Genomic DNA, 17,894 nt, shown 5'->3' on the forward strand with positions numbered 1-17,894 from the left:
CCAAGCGTCGATAAGAACACGTTGAACTTTCCTTCCTTTCCCCACTGATCTTTCCCAACAAGAACACAAGAAATAATGCTGGATGAAAGATCATCTAGCACGATGACAGCTGTAGCTCTCCAGAGGACATGTGTCAGGATTGCATGTAGCCCCTCCTGCTCAGCCAAATGAATGTCTCTTTACTCCCCAGCTACAACACAAAACAAAAGCTTTGGGTGTCCTTGCATACACCGTGTATTGAAATTGCTTTGTTGAGAAATTACCTTTCATGCTTGCAAATCCTCTAATAAGACTTCCTAGAGGCAGCTGACTAATATAAACAAGTTTGTTATGTACTGTGTATGCAGGTGTCTGCACACACTTGCACCTAGGTGGAAGCACACATGTTGCAGAAGGTACATCACACACAAGCCTTCTGTACTTCTGTGTACACTCTGTACAATCTTCTAAACCAGAAGGATATGCACATACCAAACTCCACTGCAGAGAAGTAAAAGAACATAAAATATACTGAAATATTACCTCTGAACAGGTAACAGCCACTGTGGATACAGGATCCTCAGTCACACTCACCACACAAAACCAATCACTTAGTAAGTCTAACACTGTCTCTGGACCAGATAGTTAAAACACCCACTGCACTGAAGGTAATAGCTCCAAATTGTGCTCACAAGCCTGAACGTTGCCATTCCCCTTTAACTACTACAATAAATCAGGGCACACCTTGGATTTTCAGAAAACCCCTGTACACAACTCACAGTAATCCCTCAGTGGGAGACAGTGGATCTTCACAAGTTATGGCACTGGTATTTGTCAGCAGTAGGAAATGAGTGGAATCCCTAGTACTTTCGCCACAGGCAAAAACAAAGCCACAACATTTAATAGCAATATCCTCAAGAGTCAACAAACACACACACACACAGTGAATTTGTCAGCTTTTAAATACCTCCCTGAGTATTCATCCTAGAAACCTGGCATCAGTTTGCCCAGATAGCAGCAGTTTCTTGTTTGTTTATATACATATGCAATGAAATACCTAAATACTCGCCTGGTTTTCTAAAGGTGTACTGTACTATTTACTTCTCAGTGCAGTTTTATCAAAATGAGTGTGCTCTGAATGAAGATATTTTCTATTTTTTAAGGGAAGAAATCCCATTAGTTTTGTGTGTCAGTCTATGAGAAACACTCCTCACTGCTGACCTTTCTGGTGCTCTTCCCACTGGCATTTCCTTGCTGAAGTTATTTGTCACCTGAGTAAACTCAGCATTATCTCTGGGTTGTCCTTTCTGCTCCAAAGGCATCCTGACCAAGTTACCTCCTCAGCACATGTGAGTGCTGTCACATGGCCTCAGATACCCTGTTCTGCAGTAGGGGAGAAGCATTCATAAGCATGGAATCACAAATTTCCTTCTGTGCCATCCCACGTCTTGCTCCTCCGAAGACTTGTGCAAAGTTCCCAGATCTGACTGTTAGTGTTGGAAATCTGTTCATCTGGTTCATTTTAGGTAAGTCACTGGGAAAAGTGCATCCCCAAATACACCATAATCTGACAGTCTGTCTTCGCTTGCTCCTAAAACATCAAGGCAAAAAGGAGTCAGAACCTACGCAAGGGAAGCAGGAACAGCCTCCCATGTTCTTCCCATGCTATGAAAAAAGTCACACATCTAAAAGGTGATCCCACTAATGGATGTGGAAATGATGGTACTACACATGAAATTACAACAAGACAACACAACAACCAGCCAGAACAATTCAGCAACAGATGGCCAAGTGGATGCTTAGGGATGCTTACATGCCAAGCCCACACTTAGACTGGACAGAAGCATCTCTGGAAGAGTAGTTCACCAGCAACTCTTCAGGAATGTTCTCATCAACAGCTGCACTTAGACTTAAACTAGCTCTCTGCTCAGCTTTTGACATATTCACCTGACACCGAGACACCTGACACCGAGAAGTAACACAAAAGCCTATGCCTGAAGTGTGGCAAACAAACCCCAAAGTCAGAAGAGAAGTTGATCAGGAGCTAATTAACAAGTTCCAACGGAAGCACAGCAGCAAAGGAAGAGCAACAGGATGTGCCACTGCAAATCTGCAGGTTCAAAAGACAGACAATAAAGAAAAAGGCCATTGTGAGGGAAAACTAGTCAAGCACTGTAAGCCTACCTATTTCATTACAAGGAACATAAAAAGGAAGCCCTTTCAAGGAGAGTTCTGCTTTCCTTGGCAAAACAAAGGAATCCTTACTGCCTTGTCCAGTGTCCCCTCGAAAGGAAAACACCAGTTCCAAACATGTACAGGCACTTTTGAATATTCTTGCTGAGGCATGCCACAATTCCACAGGTCTTGAGCGTAAACAATCACTAACTATTTTAATTTCATCAAGCCAGAAAGTGTTCCATACTCCTAATTTATTTGTCAAATTCTTCTACTCTAAATCCAGTGTTGTTGCAAAGAAGTATTCAGGAGTAGTAGCAGCAACAGCTCCTTACTGTTCCACTATCTGCACTATAAAGACACAGACATTTTGTAGAGGACAAAGTCTCAGATATATTCACTACTCATACTTTACTGCTAGAGTCATGGGTAGGATCAAAAACATATCACAAATTCATTTATAGAGGCAATGTTGGCTGCTTGAACCTTTCAGAGAAACCTTTCTACTTACTAGTCCATTTCTGTTGCAAACTTATCCCTCACTGTCTTGCAGGTTTTCTGCACTAAGTTATCTATGATAAATTTATTCCTGAAAAAAGCAGATTTTCTATTATTGACTTACCATGTCTTCTACTTGCATACTTTTTAATACCATTTCATACTATTCCCTCAGCCTACTGCTGGCAATTCTGAAGTTGGATTCACTGTAGAAACCTGGGAAATATAGTGGCTTTCTTAGTTTGTCAGATCTACTGGTCTTGCCAGAATAAAGCCATATGCCAGAGCTTCTTACGACAGGAAGAATAGGAGAGCATGTTTCTTTGTCAGCTAAACAGGAAGATTTAGCATTGCAACACTGAGCACCATGGAGATCTCTCAGACTCCTCCAGGGTCATGCATTGCTGGCAACTTCAGGGCAACTGCTTCCCAGCTCCACAAGGGCAGTCAGCTTCTACCAAAACCAAGATACAGCCAACCAACATCAGCTTTTGGCAACAGATTTACAGCCACTGGCAGTTAAGGTCAGAATGAAGAGCAGAAAGAGGAATAAACATGCAGAGCAAAATCAGGTTTTCTAAAGAGCTACAGGTTGGGAATTTCTGAACCGTCTGCGTAATAATAAGTGTAGATTTTTTAGAGTAAATATATTTCCTTTTACTCTTCAGCAAATGGAATCATATGATATCTAAAAAGACAGGACACAACTCCATTTTCCCAACAACTAGAGCTGTGAACACAGAATTGAATAGCAATTGTTGTAGGAGGATATATGTTGCTCCTAAATTAAAGAAAAACACCAACAACTAAGCTAAAATATTACCACCACCCCCACTGTGTGTTTCATAATCCAAGTGTCAGGGACTCTTTACTAACACACAGGTCTTCAGTGGACTATGGCAGCTCATGCCAATAAAAAAAAATAAAAATTAGTTCTGAACCACTGCATGATAACTGCCAAATGTTGGTCGTATGAGATTATTTAAGAGTTCCCTATGCCATGCTGTCACCAGGCTATACCACCCAGACACTTGCTTCCATGATCAAGGCAGAAAATCTACCACAAGTTAATTTTCTTCTCAGATATCCTGCATGTTTTCTGTGTCTCAACCTTGGTTCACTATTTTACCAGGCTTCCCTGAAGTTCTGACAATATCCATAGACAGAGGCATTAGAGGAGCCACCTGCAGCTGCTGTCATGAGCAGACATTGACATATGCTTCTCAATTGAGGCAAAGCTCTACACTGTGGAGAGCTGTATACTACATCAAAATACTTCAGGGCAAGAAGAATTGCACTGACAGGAAAAGTCTCACTTTTCAGGCGTATTCTGAGTTGTCTACCATGGAACTGCTAAAACACCAGTGGTGCCTCTAAGGTTTCCTACAGAGAGCTACTCAGAACCTCTTTAACCTCTCCCTTGACACGTCTGGAAATAGCACATTACAAATATTTTTGAGAATTTTGAGGAACTTTACCCAAGTGCTGCTGGTTTTTCTTACTGGATAGAACAACCAATTTACAAGTCACCTGGAAAAAGGATCACAAAGGCTGCACAGCTAGAAGACAACAGAGTACTCTTAGGAAATCCTGCCACTTGAAGCTTTTGGCTATTTCCTAATCTTTCTTTGTCCTAAACTATCTGTAGAGCTACATCGAAGTCTTAAGCTGTGCCAAGGGAGGTTTAGGTTGGACATTAGGAAGAAGTTCTTTACAGAGAGAGTGATTGGGAATTACAATGGGCTGCCCAGGGACGTGGTGGAGTCCCCACTACTGAAAGTATTTAAGAAGAGACTGGATGTGGCACTCAGTGCCATGGTCTGGGTGACAAGGTGGTGTTAGGTCAAAGGTTGGACTTGCTGATCTCAGAGGTCTTCTCCAACCTGGTCGATTCTGTGATGGTTAAGAAAGAAACCCTGAGAAACCCAAATGTTTCTGCCCTTCCCAACAGTTTCCCTGCAGGCTTCATTTTCAGACCACTCCTTCAGTGTTCAGAGATTGTATAGTCACAGTTCATTTTTGTTTAACAAACTGAACCACGTAAACTTGCAGAAACCACTGTGCAAAACTTAGATGTGGCTGCCTATCTGGGGAACAGTAACAGCACGATCCATACCACAGACAGTGCATCCGACAGCATTTCTTGTCTTAGGCATTAAAAACATAAAGTGTCTGCTATGTTTGGTCATAACAAGTAAATTGTCAGTAATACTCAGCCCTGCAATGCCTGCAGAGCCAACACTGCTAAGAGCCCAAGTTGAATTCTATTCCTTCTTGGGCATGACCAAATTATTTACTAAATTCCAGTGAGCTGAAGCAGAGGGATTGTTCATGGAAAACTTACTGTACCAGTGTGGGAAAAAGATTCGGCTTCACTCTCTGAACCCAGACGGAGGTTGTAGACCTGGCAACTGGGAGATTTACTTATTTTCAAAAGTGGGTCCTTGTAAGAGTCAATCACTTGATTTACATTTTAGTGATCAGCAAACAACCATATGGTAAAATAGGTTTTTGAGTTGTGTATCAGAGCATCCTTTTTTAGACAAAAATTACAAGCACAACAAAACAAAACAAAGTCCTCTCATTCCCTTTATATCTTTTCTTTCATTTTCACTGGAGAATGATGTGAGTTGACTAATTCCTGAACACTAAATTACGTAAGTTGTTATGTAATGTAAGGTACTGTAGGGTATTGGGTCACTTTTCCTATTATATAGAGATAGAACAGGCTGATGTAAGCTCTTGTGTTTTCTCTGACTAAACAGAGTAAACAGTGTTTACACTGGTGTCAAGCTCACAGACAGTGAGAAAGAGACAAAGATATTGCAGAACATAATTTTGTTGATATGAAACATGTTACCAGCAGCACACAAGGAGAATAATTTTACTGTCTTCAGTGGATGATCAAGATGCCCTCACATTTGTAAAATGTTATGGCAGATTGATTCATAACAATGAATATTGATCACTTTAGGAACTCTTGTTTTATAACCTAGTTAGATATAGAAAAGGTGTTCACAGTGAATATCAAGTAAGTAAAGTAAAAAAAAAAATAACGTACATGTAACCAAGAAGTAGCATCATCCATTTTAAAACCTAGCTAGAATAAATTTTTTGCCCATAAAAACTACTACTAAACATCCAAGAGTATCTTGGCAATCAGCAGGATCCCAGGCAAGCACCAAGAAAAATACTCTGGCAGTTGGTTTTTGCTGCAGTTCAGAATATTATTCCCAAAACACACTCAAAAGAACCCAAAATAAACAAGAAACTCCAACCAAAACAGACAAAAAAAAAATCAACTAAACACCAAAATCCAACCTTACATTCCAACAAATACTTTTAGAAATCAGAGAAAATGTCTTTGCTATATGGAAAAAACACTGAGTGCTGCAGCCTGCAGAAAACCCCATAACCTTCAGTTCTTTAACCACTAAATCAGCTAAACACACATCTGTCTTCACGGCTCAGTCAGGTTTTTGCCAGATTTTAATCTAGGTGTGTATGTATGAAAAGGTGTAAACTTCCTCTTCCTTAATCTTCCCTGTGTAGGAACATTAATCTCCTTTAATAATGGAAACGTTGGCATTTTACTCCTGAATTAAAAAGAGCAGCTGAATCTCACTGACCTGAGATGCACACATGTTTTACTTCTTTAGGGGCAAGACCACACAAACTACATTTCTAGCCTTCCAGCAGTCATTTTAGTCCACATTGCTTTACCACGGCCACTTGAATAACCTCTTCTCCCTCCCAAGCATTGGTTGCATAGCATTTTACGGATTTACACTGTCTTCATGGTTAGCTTATAGAAAAGTAAATATCCACACAGCATAATGGGCTTAGAAATCTTTTACAGGTTTTAAAAGTTTTTAACAGCAATAATTAACCAGGCCCACTTCTCTCTCTCTCGTGTTGTTTCTTTAATCTCTGAAGTACACACATTGTAACTTTTTTTTTCTTTCTCTCTCAAATCTTCCTTTCTTTGCACTAAAAACCCTAGAGAAATTTCATTTTTCAAAGCTTCGTTCTGATGTTAAAAAAGGGAAAAGTATGCATTTGGTATTCTTCCACGGAGAATAAATAAAAGGCTCTGTGAGCTCTTCTGCCTGCTGATCTGTATATCAGCATGCCTGTTCTTGTGTTGGCATTTCTTCTTCTCTTTACAGGTTTAGCAATGCCAAGCTGCTACCACAAACACAAGTAACCTGGTATTGTCACATACCTGCACACACACGTGTGTGTGTGTTTACATATCCTAGCAGATTTGTTTGGAATATATGCTTAGCAGCATTCATTCCCCCATTTTAACAGCAATCCACTACTTAACCACCATCCTGGAGCCTAGGAATTAAATGGTCTTTTCAGTAAGTGGAGTACAGCAAGCTGTATTTAAAGTAATATTTGTTCCAAACAGAGTTAAATAAGACATGCCCTATATAAATTTTACTGTGGTCTTGCAAGAAATCTACCCGAAGTGGATTTTAGCTTGTAAGCCCCCTACATTTAGAAGAACTTGATGTGTCATATAATAGTAATTTCCTTCTCTAAATAATACACTCCCTTGATACACAACTTCAGTTACCAGTTGAAGGTAGCCAAGTGTGCTTTCTTTAGATAATTTAATTCCTGAAAGTTCACAAAACTAACAAAGCACCCCAAAAGGCAAGTTTTAAGCAAATGTACATGGTGAGGTAAAGATTGGTAACCACAGTTTATGCAACTGTCTTTTTGAAAACCCTGACTGTGACATCACCTCTAAAATTCCATCATTCTGGTGTAATCCCCAATTAACATCTATTCATAAATCCTGTTGAAGTCTTTCCATCCATTTCATCAAAATTAGATTAATGTCCCAATTTTTCTGCTCTTTCTTCATTTAAGGTCCCAGGCTCTGAAGCCACTGATGGACCACCATATAGCTCTTCAAACAACTCCTTCCAGCTGTAAAACAAGGACATAGCAACGTTAACATTTTGAATGAGTCAGGCCTGAACTGCAAGAAGGCCTGAACTTGGCATTAGTGGCAGAACTGGGAGGGTTTTCAGCAGAGATGAGACCTGAGCCTGTGCTTAAAGCAGTCTGAATCCAGAGTAAGAGAACGCTACAAATTTCCAGGGCACTCAGTGGTCACGACACACAGTGCTCACGGGAAGTGTTTTTAAGTAAGTGCAATACTTTCAAAGGTCACAATGTCTTTTAACAAAGTGAAACCACAAAGCTCTGTGCTGCACCACATCCCCCTCAGAGAGATGAATGTAAACTTAGGGGGAATGCAGACTCTGATAAGCAACAGTATTTTTTCCTATGCACTGTGATGATGATGATGAGCTCTGCACCTCTGCTCCACAGGTGGAAAGCTCCAGCTGGCTGAGCTGTAAAGCATGAAGAGCCACCCCAGTGTCAGCAAAGAAGGGCTGGTCTGGGCAAACTTAGAAGACAAATCACAATTTGGTCCCAATTAATTTCTCATTATCTGGAGACAAAACAGCCACATACTAACTTGAAACAATCTTTGTGTTTCTTGGTTAGAAACAGATAAGCTGTAATGTGGTCCTGACAAAGACATGGCAAAATTAAAACATTCTGATGTGAGAGCATCCCAGAACATGCAAATTATCAACCAGGTAGTCCTTTTTGATACACCATCGAGCAGAACATAAAGGGTTGTTATGTTCACACTGAAAAAGTCATATCACAAGCAAGAGAAACATACAATTATGAAGACTCTGTGCCTGCTAAAGACAGCATATTATAAACCCACATTATTTTCTGAGCCTGAATGAGCTGAAGTTACAATTGCAAGAGAGATAATGTAGTAAAACTATTAAAAAAAATTCCATGCGAGCCTCACCCCTTTTGATGTGAGGACACTCTCAGAGCATGACAGTTAACAAATCACCCAGTGTCACACATTTATTTAAGGGAGAGAACACAGAGATACTATCTTTCCCTGGCTACAGTAAACTACAGATCTCTTGAGGATATGTCCAAGTAGCTAAAAAAACTCTCTAAAATTATTTGAATACCAAAAAAACCCTAATGGGTTCAGATTCATCACTTCCCTGAATCTGCATCAGCGTGCAGTTCAAACTTCAGCTTTTCTGCCCAAGCTCCACTCTTTTATTCTCCTCACTCTGTGGCAGGATATAAGCCCAGAATTACAGAAGTCAGCATTTTAAAGTGACCAGATAAGATACTTTGAAGATGAAGGCAAGAAAATCACTGCAAGTGATTACATATTAAAGTCTGTGGCTTAATGTGTACCTTAAAAATTCAGGATCTTTGAGAATACCTGAAGAATAGCTATAATATAAATAAATGAGAAGTTTGTTGTCATGCATGTCTCATGCATAAGCAAGTGTCAAGACAGGAACTGCAGAACCAAAGGTTTGAGGAACAGTCTGAAAAAGGAAAACTTTCAGCATTGTGAAATGCTCATGTTGGGAATTGAAAATGTAAGTACAGGCAGAGATCTTTAAAACAGCCATCTAAAAATGCATATTCTGTGACCTGCATGCTAGTCTTAGGAATTACCTCCAACAGAATATCTGAGATCCATTCCAGAAAAGTTACGATGAAAATACAGCAGTGTTTTTACAGTAAGATAGCAGCAGAGGAAGCTTCTAGTCTCAATAGACCCTTTCATATGAAAACAGTTAAAGCTAAAAGGCTGAACACTTAGCTTCAGGGCAGTCACTGACTTCTCTACTCACTAACACAAAGCATACTTCCATGTAGTGTCAGTGAAAGTGCACATCTCCCAGACTATGCCTAAAATACCTCTGCCTCTAGCTGTTGGCAAGTAGAAATGCCCCTAAACCTTCATGCTTGCCCATCTCCCCTGCTACAACACGGAAAGCAGAACAGGGAAAAAACAGCTGAATTGCCAAGCATTAGAACTAAGACACGTCAAAAATTCCGGGGCTTTGTACCTTCAACTTCCATTAAAAAAAAAAAATAATTGCAAAAAATTGCACTGGGTTTGGTAATTTCAGAAATGCTTCAGCATAAGTCTTCAAGGATGGCTGCAAAAAAACCTATCAACTTTTTCTAGGCAGTATCAACTAGTTCTTGCAGCTGCTCCTTTTGTCAGTGACTCTTACCAGAGGGGGGGGGGGTGGGTTTGCTCTTGAAGATGTCTTCTCACTGAAAGATTTCAAGGTTTAAGAGAACCAAGCAATTCAAGGGCTCTAACACTGGTATCCAGGTCAAGAAAGAGCACAATCTACTTCCTCCCCGTGTTTAAGTGGAAAGCCTGGGCTCTGTAGAGCCTGCAGATATTAAAAGCGTATTACGTCCTTCTTCAAGTATGTTGATAATGGCAAGACACATTCTCAGGAACAGAAAGCTGGCATAATTCTCCTTTCCAGCCTTCCCCAAAGAGCTATTTTCCATGTCATCAACTGGCATTATATTAAGTAAACAGCGTCAATAAAGCTAAGGGAGAGCTGAAAAATTTCACAGCCATAATAAAATATCGTAAAATATTCAGTTAATTTTCATTCAGGTATTTATATATAAATAAAAAATGCTACCTTTTTTGGTTTTTTTCTGTGGACACTTTAATACTTGAACACCACAGCAGATATTTTAAGACACGTGGAGGCTAATTTAAAGGTAAAAGGAAAAACCCAAAACAGCTCTATCAGGCTGAAAGCCGCACAAGCAGATCAGGTTTGAGAAATAAAGGCCAAGCATTTTACTGCTTATTTAACTCTGTCCCCTTCAACAAGGTGTTCCCTCAAGCTACTTCTAACAAGAGCACTGAATAGGAAAAAGAAGGAATTTGAAATATTTGAACTGACAGCTCAATATGTAACTCAGTAGGACAACTCTGAAATATGATGGCTCTCTAAAGTTGTCACCTTTTTTTACACGAGTCCTTCATGGGCTTACTGAATGCAGTGGGCTGATCAAATGTAATGAAAAAGAGAGACTGAGTTTTAGAGTTTTTAAGCGTGAAGCTGCACTTGCACAGCACTGCTGTACTGAAGAGGGAGCCTGGATCAGTACTTCTCCAGTACCAAAGACCAAAACTGCTATGTGTGCCTACTGAGGGTGATTTATTCTGCAGTTCTTCGGCATACTGAATGCTTCACTATCTTTACTGTGATCAAGTTTTTAAGAGTTGCACAAATTGCAGTTGTAGATATGTCCTTAGCTCTACCTATGACTCCTCCAGAAAGCAAGCTAGGGCTGACAATATCTGTCAGTGGTTAATTTCCTTAAGCAACCAGGGTCAAGATCGTTTATGTCTTCTGTAACAATCAGCATTCAGTTCAGTTGATAAATACAGCAGTATTTTTGGCCTCTATTTTAAGATGGGCCTCCTCACTCTATCTCTCCCCACCTATCTCTCAATCCTCTTTCATCCATCAAGAGAGACACTGAGCAAACTTCACTTTCCAAAACACTAAACATTTACGGCATAGCATTGCAACAAAACCATAACAGCCTCCTGACAAAACACAAAATGGGAATCATTTAAACAAAAGACAGGCAGCAAAACAGCAACTAATTAACTAGAGAAGGAAGAAACCATTTTTTATTCTTTTGTAGAAGAGCAGCAATTTTACTGCAAGGTCAAAGCAAACTGAAAAGCTCAGATATACTGAGCTCTGGCCCAAACCAGGTGGGAGTACACCAGATCGTGACCAAAGGCTTCTCAGACCAAAAATTAACTTTGCAAGTTAAAAATGGACAGAACAGGAAAAAAGAAGTATAGGAAAATAACAGATTCCTGTTGTAGGTGACAAGCTCAGCCTATAAAAGAAAGCACAGACACCTCTGAAAACCTGCAAGACAAAAGGTTTTCTAAATTTCTGTTATCAAGAGATGCATCTGGTAGTGAGGATTTGGCAGTTTACTGAAACGAGCAGTGGATGAGAGGATAACAAGGAGAAAGCATGGGAAGAATGATCTTGCACTGGGAAATGCAAAATCAGCTTACAGAACCTATAAAGGGTATCAGTGAGAGGTGTAAGAAACCTGGTGGAATCACAGAAAGCGCTGCTCTTCTCAAAATAAAGGTTTGGGTCAGATCATAAGTGATTGAATCCAGGCTACTTAAACAACCAAGAAAACCTGAACATAGATATTAAGAGATTAACAACACTTCCTTGGTATCATGAAAACAGATATGAAAGCAACTGGTTGTCTGAAGTCTTCACTGTGGTAAAAATATGTTATCAATCCAGAAAAAAGAAGTTCACACAAGAACACCTTCCATCGGCTTTTGCTTGTATTCTACCACGGTAAAAACCTCTGGCTACTTAAAAGCAAGACCTAAGACACTATCAGGAACATGCTTCCTTCAACTGCATCCCTGATTACCCTTGTTTCTTTGAATATTTGTTTTCCTCATTCATCACCCTATCTCAGAGAAGCTTAGAGACCCAGTTTCAAACATGTGCCTTCCATGACCATGGGTAATGCAGTTTCGGATACACCAAATATTTAGCAACCAAAGTATTATTTTAGGAGAGGGAGTAGAACACTGCTTTCTAAGACATCTGTGTTTTGTTTCACAGCTGGAGGGTGTATCCATTTAGCACCAACAAAAGACAAAAAGCTGTGCCGCGATACAGATCACTGAAAGATGATGGTAACGCTTGAATACTGTCTTTGAATTAAGGAACCTTAAAGTGCACTAGTATATAACTGCAACACTGTTACTGTTCTGCTCTAGGGTATGCTATTAGAGAAGTAATGGCAGTGAAATTCAGTAACTAATACGTTCTTATTGTTCTTCTATAAAATTGACTGAAAGGGCTCATGCATGTACGCAGTTTTCATTTTAAGTGCACTATAGCTGAAAAAAACCAGATGCTGTACTTGACAATTTCTAATACAATATGCTATGATTTTGCCAGAAGAAAGTAGAGACAGTTCTTGCACCCTGGATTTCAAGAGAGGAGGAAACTCCTTGGATGCTCAATGGATGCTGAATGGATGCTACAAATACCACAGAAACATGCAACTATTAGAAGTTTCATTTTTTCCCCCTCTAGTGAAGAGGCTTAACATTTACGTCACTATCCATGGCATTAAAGGTGTCTCAGACATCAGCAACTGCCAGAGACAATGAGAAAAAAGCTCATCTTTCAGAGAATGCCACCAAGCAGAAGGAGACGACCTAGGAGACAGGGGAGAATGGAAGCAGGTTCGTGGTGGCAGGCAAGTCCCCTCCCAGCCTGCCTCACCTTCCCAGGTGCCCCTATACAACAGGCATGGAACTGGATGGACAGACAACTGATGATGTAGACAAGATTTTCCTCCTTTCTCTGGTGCTGACCCACCTTTCTCTGGTGACCAGTGAGAGGAACTGAGGGAAAAGCACGAAGCTGTGTCAGCAGCTGCATGGGCTGGATATTAGGAAAAGGTTTTTCACCCAGAGGGTGGTTGGGCACTGTAACAGGCTTCCCAGGGTCACAGCACCAAGACTGACACAACTCAAGAGGCATTTGGGCAATGCTCTCAGGCACCATGGTGTGATTCTTGGGGCTGTCCTGTGCAGGGCTAAGAGTTGGACTTGATGATCCTTGTGGGTCACTTCAGACTCAGGATATTAGGAAGAAATTCTTTACAGAAAGGGTGATCAGGCATTGGAATGGGCTGCCCAGGGAAGTGGTGGATTCTCCATCCCTGGAGGGTTTTAAGATGAGACTGGATGTGGCATCAGTGCCATGGTCTGGTAACCACGGCAGGGTTGGATCAAGGGTTGGACTTGATGATCTCGGAAGTCCCTTCCAACCCAGTTAACTCTATGATTCTATGATGATTCTACGACAAATATAAGTTTAAAAACAGAAGAAACATTTTGAACATTGATCAGAACAAGCAGCAAGTTAACTTCCTGCTTTCAAGGTCTATTTTGAGAGGCTGGTGGTTGGTTGTTGGTCTTGCTACAAGACCATATTAGTCCACCTGCAGAAGAAGTACACTTAAACATGCAATGGCTGACCATGAAAGTTCAGCTGGGACACTGTTAGGCAGGCCACAAAGAAGTTGAGATGCAGGAGTTAAAATGAAAGAAGGCACAGGAAAAGGATGAAACTGGGCAGATTAGGCATTTCTCCTTAGCAACTGGACTCAACTGACAGGCTGAGTGCAGAGCAGGGGAATGACAGGTAACTTTTATGCAAGTTTGCATGTTTCACTTAGCTTATGATACAATAGGGCAATAAGTAACAGTATTTTGGGCTAAAAATGAGTAGGTTTTTTCAGCATGTAAGTCTCCCAAACATGCAATTACACGGCACCTGCAGAGACAGGGGAAACACTGCTTCCTCACCACTTGTCTCGTTTACCAGTTTGCCTCACATTTACAGTACCTGCTTTGCTACACGTCAGAGACAGAAAATGTTCCTGTACTTGCTCAGAGGTACACCTGTCTGATTAAACATCCCTCTTAGTGCAACAATGTATGGCAGAACAATGGCTGTACAACACAACACAACAGGGGAAAGGACAATTAAATGCCTTTGGTCAAGCATGCCACAAAGGGCACACATTCCATTTTTTTCTGAGATGCATCCTTAAGAATTTTGGCACTTCATAACAAGCAAGTCTCCTATAGCATTTGAAAGGCAGATTTCAGAAACTAGGTCAATGCTCAGCAATGTGCTATTTGTATCTTAAACACAAGGATGGTTTTAATTATCAAGCAAATGCACACCACTATATCAGCAGAAACAAAAAAATGGGTTGCTTCCCTTTTCTCCACTTTTGAAGTAAATTTCCCACCTGCTCCATGAGTCATGACCCACAGATCTCCATGTGCTATATTAATGTATGTGCATTTCTTGAGCAGTAACTTAAACGTATCGTGAAGCTTGAGTCAAGACTCTGTAAGGAACTGAGCCTTGAGATTCTCAAAACCAAAGAGAATATTCAGTTTTTCTACCTGAAACATTTTGAACTGTCATATCTTATTCAAATACATGTTCGGAAACCAAGGCAAATAACTTTGGCTACATATGGATGCAGCTAGCATTTTAAAGGATTGCATGGTATACAAGCAACAGGAGAGGATCACAGCTTCCCATGCTGGTCTCTCACAGTTCATCTCCCACAGCTCTGCTTCACTAGGATTGTGATGAAGTTGCACTTATTAGTTCAAAATGGCAATGGTCACACTTTAATATTTGCATGCCATCCAGGGTTCAGTCTGGCATTCAGGTTTTGTGCAATGACAACGCCTAATGTGAGATTTTTTTTTTTTTCCCCTCAATCCCTTGGCTTCCCCAAAGCCAAATATTAACATCTGAGCATATTAACGTGAGTTTACTCACTCTGGGATTCTCCTGGTCACTGTAATACCAGCACATCCTTTAGTAGTAACTGGGCTTTTTTTCACATAATGGTAAGATCACTGTCATTTCTATACATTCATTAACTTAATTTGAATGCCACCATACAAGGATTTTTCTCACAATTCTAACCATATGCCTGGTTAATTTTACCTTCATGCAGGCAGACTTTCTCCCAACAGCACTGAACTCAGAAACATACTCTAAAGGTACTTAGAGTATATGAAACCCAAGAACATTTCCCAAGAATTTTTCTGTTTTTCTTACACCTGCTTTGAAATGTTCTTTCATCCAACTGTTCGCTGTGTAGTTTTTCACACAACGACCATTTCAAATTCCACTTAAAAAGAAAAAGTATTTACACTACAAGTGCATCCCTTCACTCTTTAAAGATTCACTCTAAAAATTAACAAGAACCATTAAAGCTGAAATCCTTGATAAAATTAAGGCAGTGGAGGACTGAATTTCACTTCGAACTTTTTAACAGATTCCTTCTCCTATCATAATCTAGCCACACCCATAGGTGGGCCTTCAGCCATATAGAAGTCAGGACATTTACAGATTTCCACTAAAAAGTTATTTACTCTAGGATGACAGTTTACACCCTCATCACCCTTCTCTTCTCCTCCTCTTCAATTCAAACAAATACAAGCTCTTTTCAAGGATAGATCTGATCTTAAGGACAGGAAAATACCAGTACAACAGTAGTTTAGAACAGACTTTTTTCTGTCCACAACAAGGCAGGATGTTAATTAATTCTTACCAAGTTTGGTCAAATAGCACTAATTTAAAAAGCCATAAGAAAACCAGAAAATGTGAACAATGTAGTTAATTATATTAAAACAAAGCAATGCCAATATCATACTTACAGGCTGAGGCTGTTCTGCAATACAGCAGTTGAAACACAACCAAAACTCACTCATTGTTTACAGTCTGAAGTGGGAATGCAGATGAAATGCAGGACTCAACCTTCCTAAGCCTGTCTGCAGATAGCAAGTTCTTCAAACAGGTTTATTTATAATGGCTCCAATGTGAAAATCTTTTTTTTCTGTTGAGCTCTTTCTCCAAAGACAAGTCAGTCCCAGGACAAACAACTTGAAGGCAAAAGGTTATTTTAGTCTTCTTTCAGAAGGTTGATCCCAGCACCACAGAAATGTTATGTATGCTTCTTTGGTCCCTAGCGTTATGTGAACCTGAAAAGAGAAGTACATTACATCAAAAAGAGAGAATATACAGAACCTCAAGCTCCCAGCCAGCCACCCACGGCATCAATTTGTTGGTAATATCCTGAATCACAGACTGAAGTCATGTGCTTATTTCTGCAGTGACTACCAAAAATGGCATATACCATAAAATCCATATGAGGCCTACATTCCAGCTTTGGTTAGATGAAGTGACAGTAAGAACTGGCATCCAATCTTTTGGCAGTCATCTTGGTTTTGATTGGTTTTTAACTTTCAAATGTCATTTCAGAAAGTGATAATTTGCCCACACACCCCTTTAAACTTCTTAGGGAAATGTGCCTCTTGACATCATATTTCTCAATGGAAAAGTTACTCAGTCCATTCACAGTGTGAGGTTTAAATAGTATATAACCTCAACCCTGTCACACAATTGTCAGTCCAAGGGATGCTTTCCTAAATGTTGAGGAAACAAATAAAATTTATGTACATGAAAAATTTGCAAAATGGCTGGACTTGGTCTACACAATGTATTCTCCTTCCACTCTCTTCTACCCTATGCTTCACGTACAACTGACTTCAAAACAGGACATTGTAGAGTTTGAAACTGTTTCCTAAAAGCTCTAAAATTCCTCCAGTGGAACAAATGAGGCTCCAGATTCCAACCATTCCTTTGCTAAAATACTGTTTATTGATAAATCTCCATTCCAGTTTCTTTCAGTAGGAGCGCAATAAAAATTCCTGTGAGATTTCATTTATCTTGAAATTTATCATAAACTTGACTTTAAGAGAAAGCAAGATAACAAGTACTCTGAAGTTTTTACATCCATACTCCTTAATAATTCTATATACGACTGTATCTTCACTCGTACAAACACTTGCACAGCTATGTATCATTACTTCAGTGCAATTCCTCACAGTATGAAGTGGTTTGGAGACTCCATGGGATGCATAAAACTACACACACACACACATATACATAAATATACACACACATTCTGTGTCAGAGCAGTTCCACTTTGATACCACCTTCATCAGCTCTCTATACGACTGAAAATATGATGAACTTTAAACAGCAAGACCTGGACTAACAAAGGAAACCTTGACAAAAAAATACTCTATTGTTCTCTGCAGTACTGGCATTTGCATGCTACACAAATTTCTTTTCTAAATTTCATTCAGTATGTAACAAAATCAGAATTCAAACACGGTTAACTCCTGTTAGCGTGTAACGTTTGACAGTTCTAGTTCAGTAACTGTACAGCTTATGCCTTCTTAAAATGTGGTTGGTTTACTTCTGAGAAGATAGGCTCCAAGTTCTGAAACACAGGAATGACTCCTCACTTTAGATTAAAAGCTGCTGAATAACAAAGCCAACCTAGAGATTGTGAATAATAGTCTCTGATAACATGTTCATTCTTAAAAACATATTTTATCTTCTCTTGCCTGGTATGGTGCTATATTTGCCTTTAGTTTCATGGTTCTTTTTCAGGATTTCAACACTTGAACAACGCTTTTTCAATCTGCTGTCTTTTAATTAAAAAAACATGGTTGACATATCACTAAGTCTGGAGAAAACTAACATTAAAAGCACCTCTTAAAAGGCAAACAAATACTTAGCAGGATTTGTTAGAGCTCCATAATTTCGTACTCCACCCCGGTCTGTTAAACATGATTTTTTTACAGTGCCAAAATTAACATAAAATATAAGGCATAAATCTGCTGCACCGAAAAGGAAAGAAAAAAA

At 39.7% G+C, this 17,894-nt stretch overlaps 1 protein-coding gene across 5 annotated transcripts in view; it reads right to left on the reverse strand.

Annotated features, from left to right (window-relative positions):
- Positions 1-17,894, reverse strand: part of CDC42SE2 (CDC42 small effector 2) — an 83,172-nt gene that overhangs the window by 17,618 nt on the left and 47,660 nt on the right. For all 5 annotated transcript variants that reach the window (XM_027714428.2, XM_027714423.2, XM_027714429.2 and 2 more), the window contains one exon: positions 15,836-16,159. In XM_027714428.2, coding sequence (XP_027570229.1) covers positions 15,836-15,889 — 54 coding nt within the window. In that variant the 5' untranslated portion in view covers positions 15,890-16,159. The remainder of the gene's footprint in view (positions 1-15,835; positions 16,160-17,894) is intronic.

The sequence above is a fragment of the Pipra filicauda genome, unplaced genomic scaffold (genome assembly GCF_003945595.2).
Source record: "Pipra filicauda isolate LSUMZ 115617 unplaced genomic scaffold, ASM394559v2 scaffold216_size1298047_pilon, whole genome shotgun sequence".
Lineage (NCBI taxonomy): Eukaryota > Metazoa > Chordata > Aves > Passeriformes > Pipridae > Pipra > Pipra filicauda.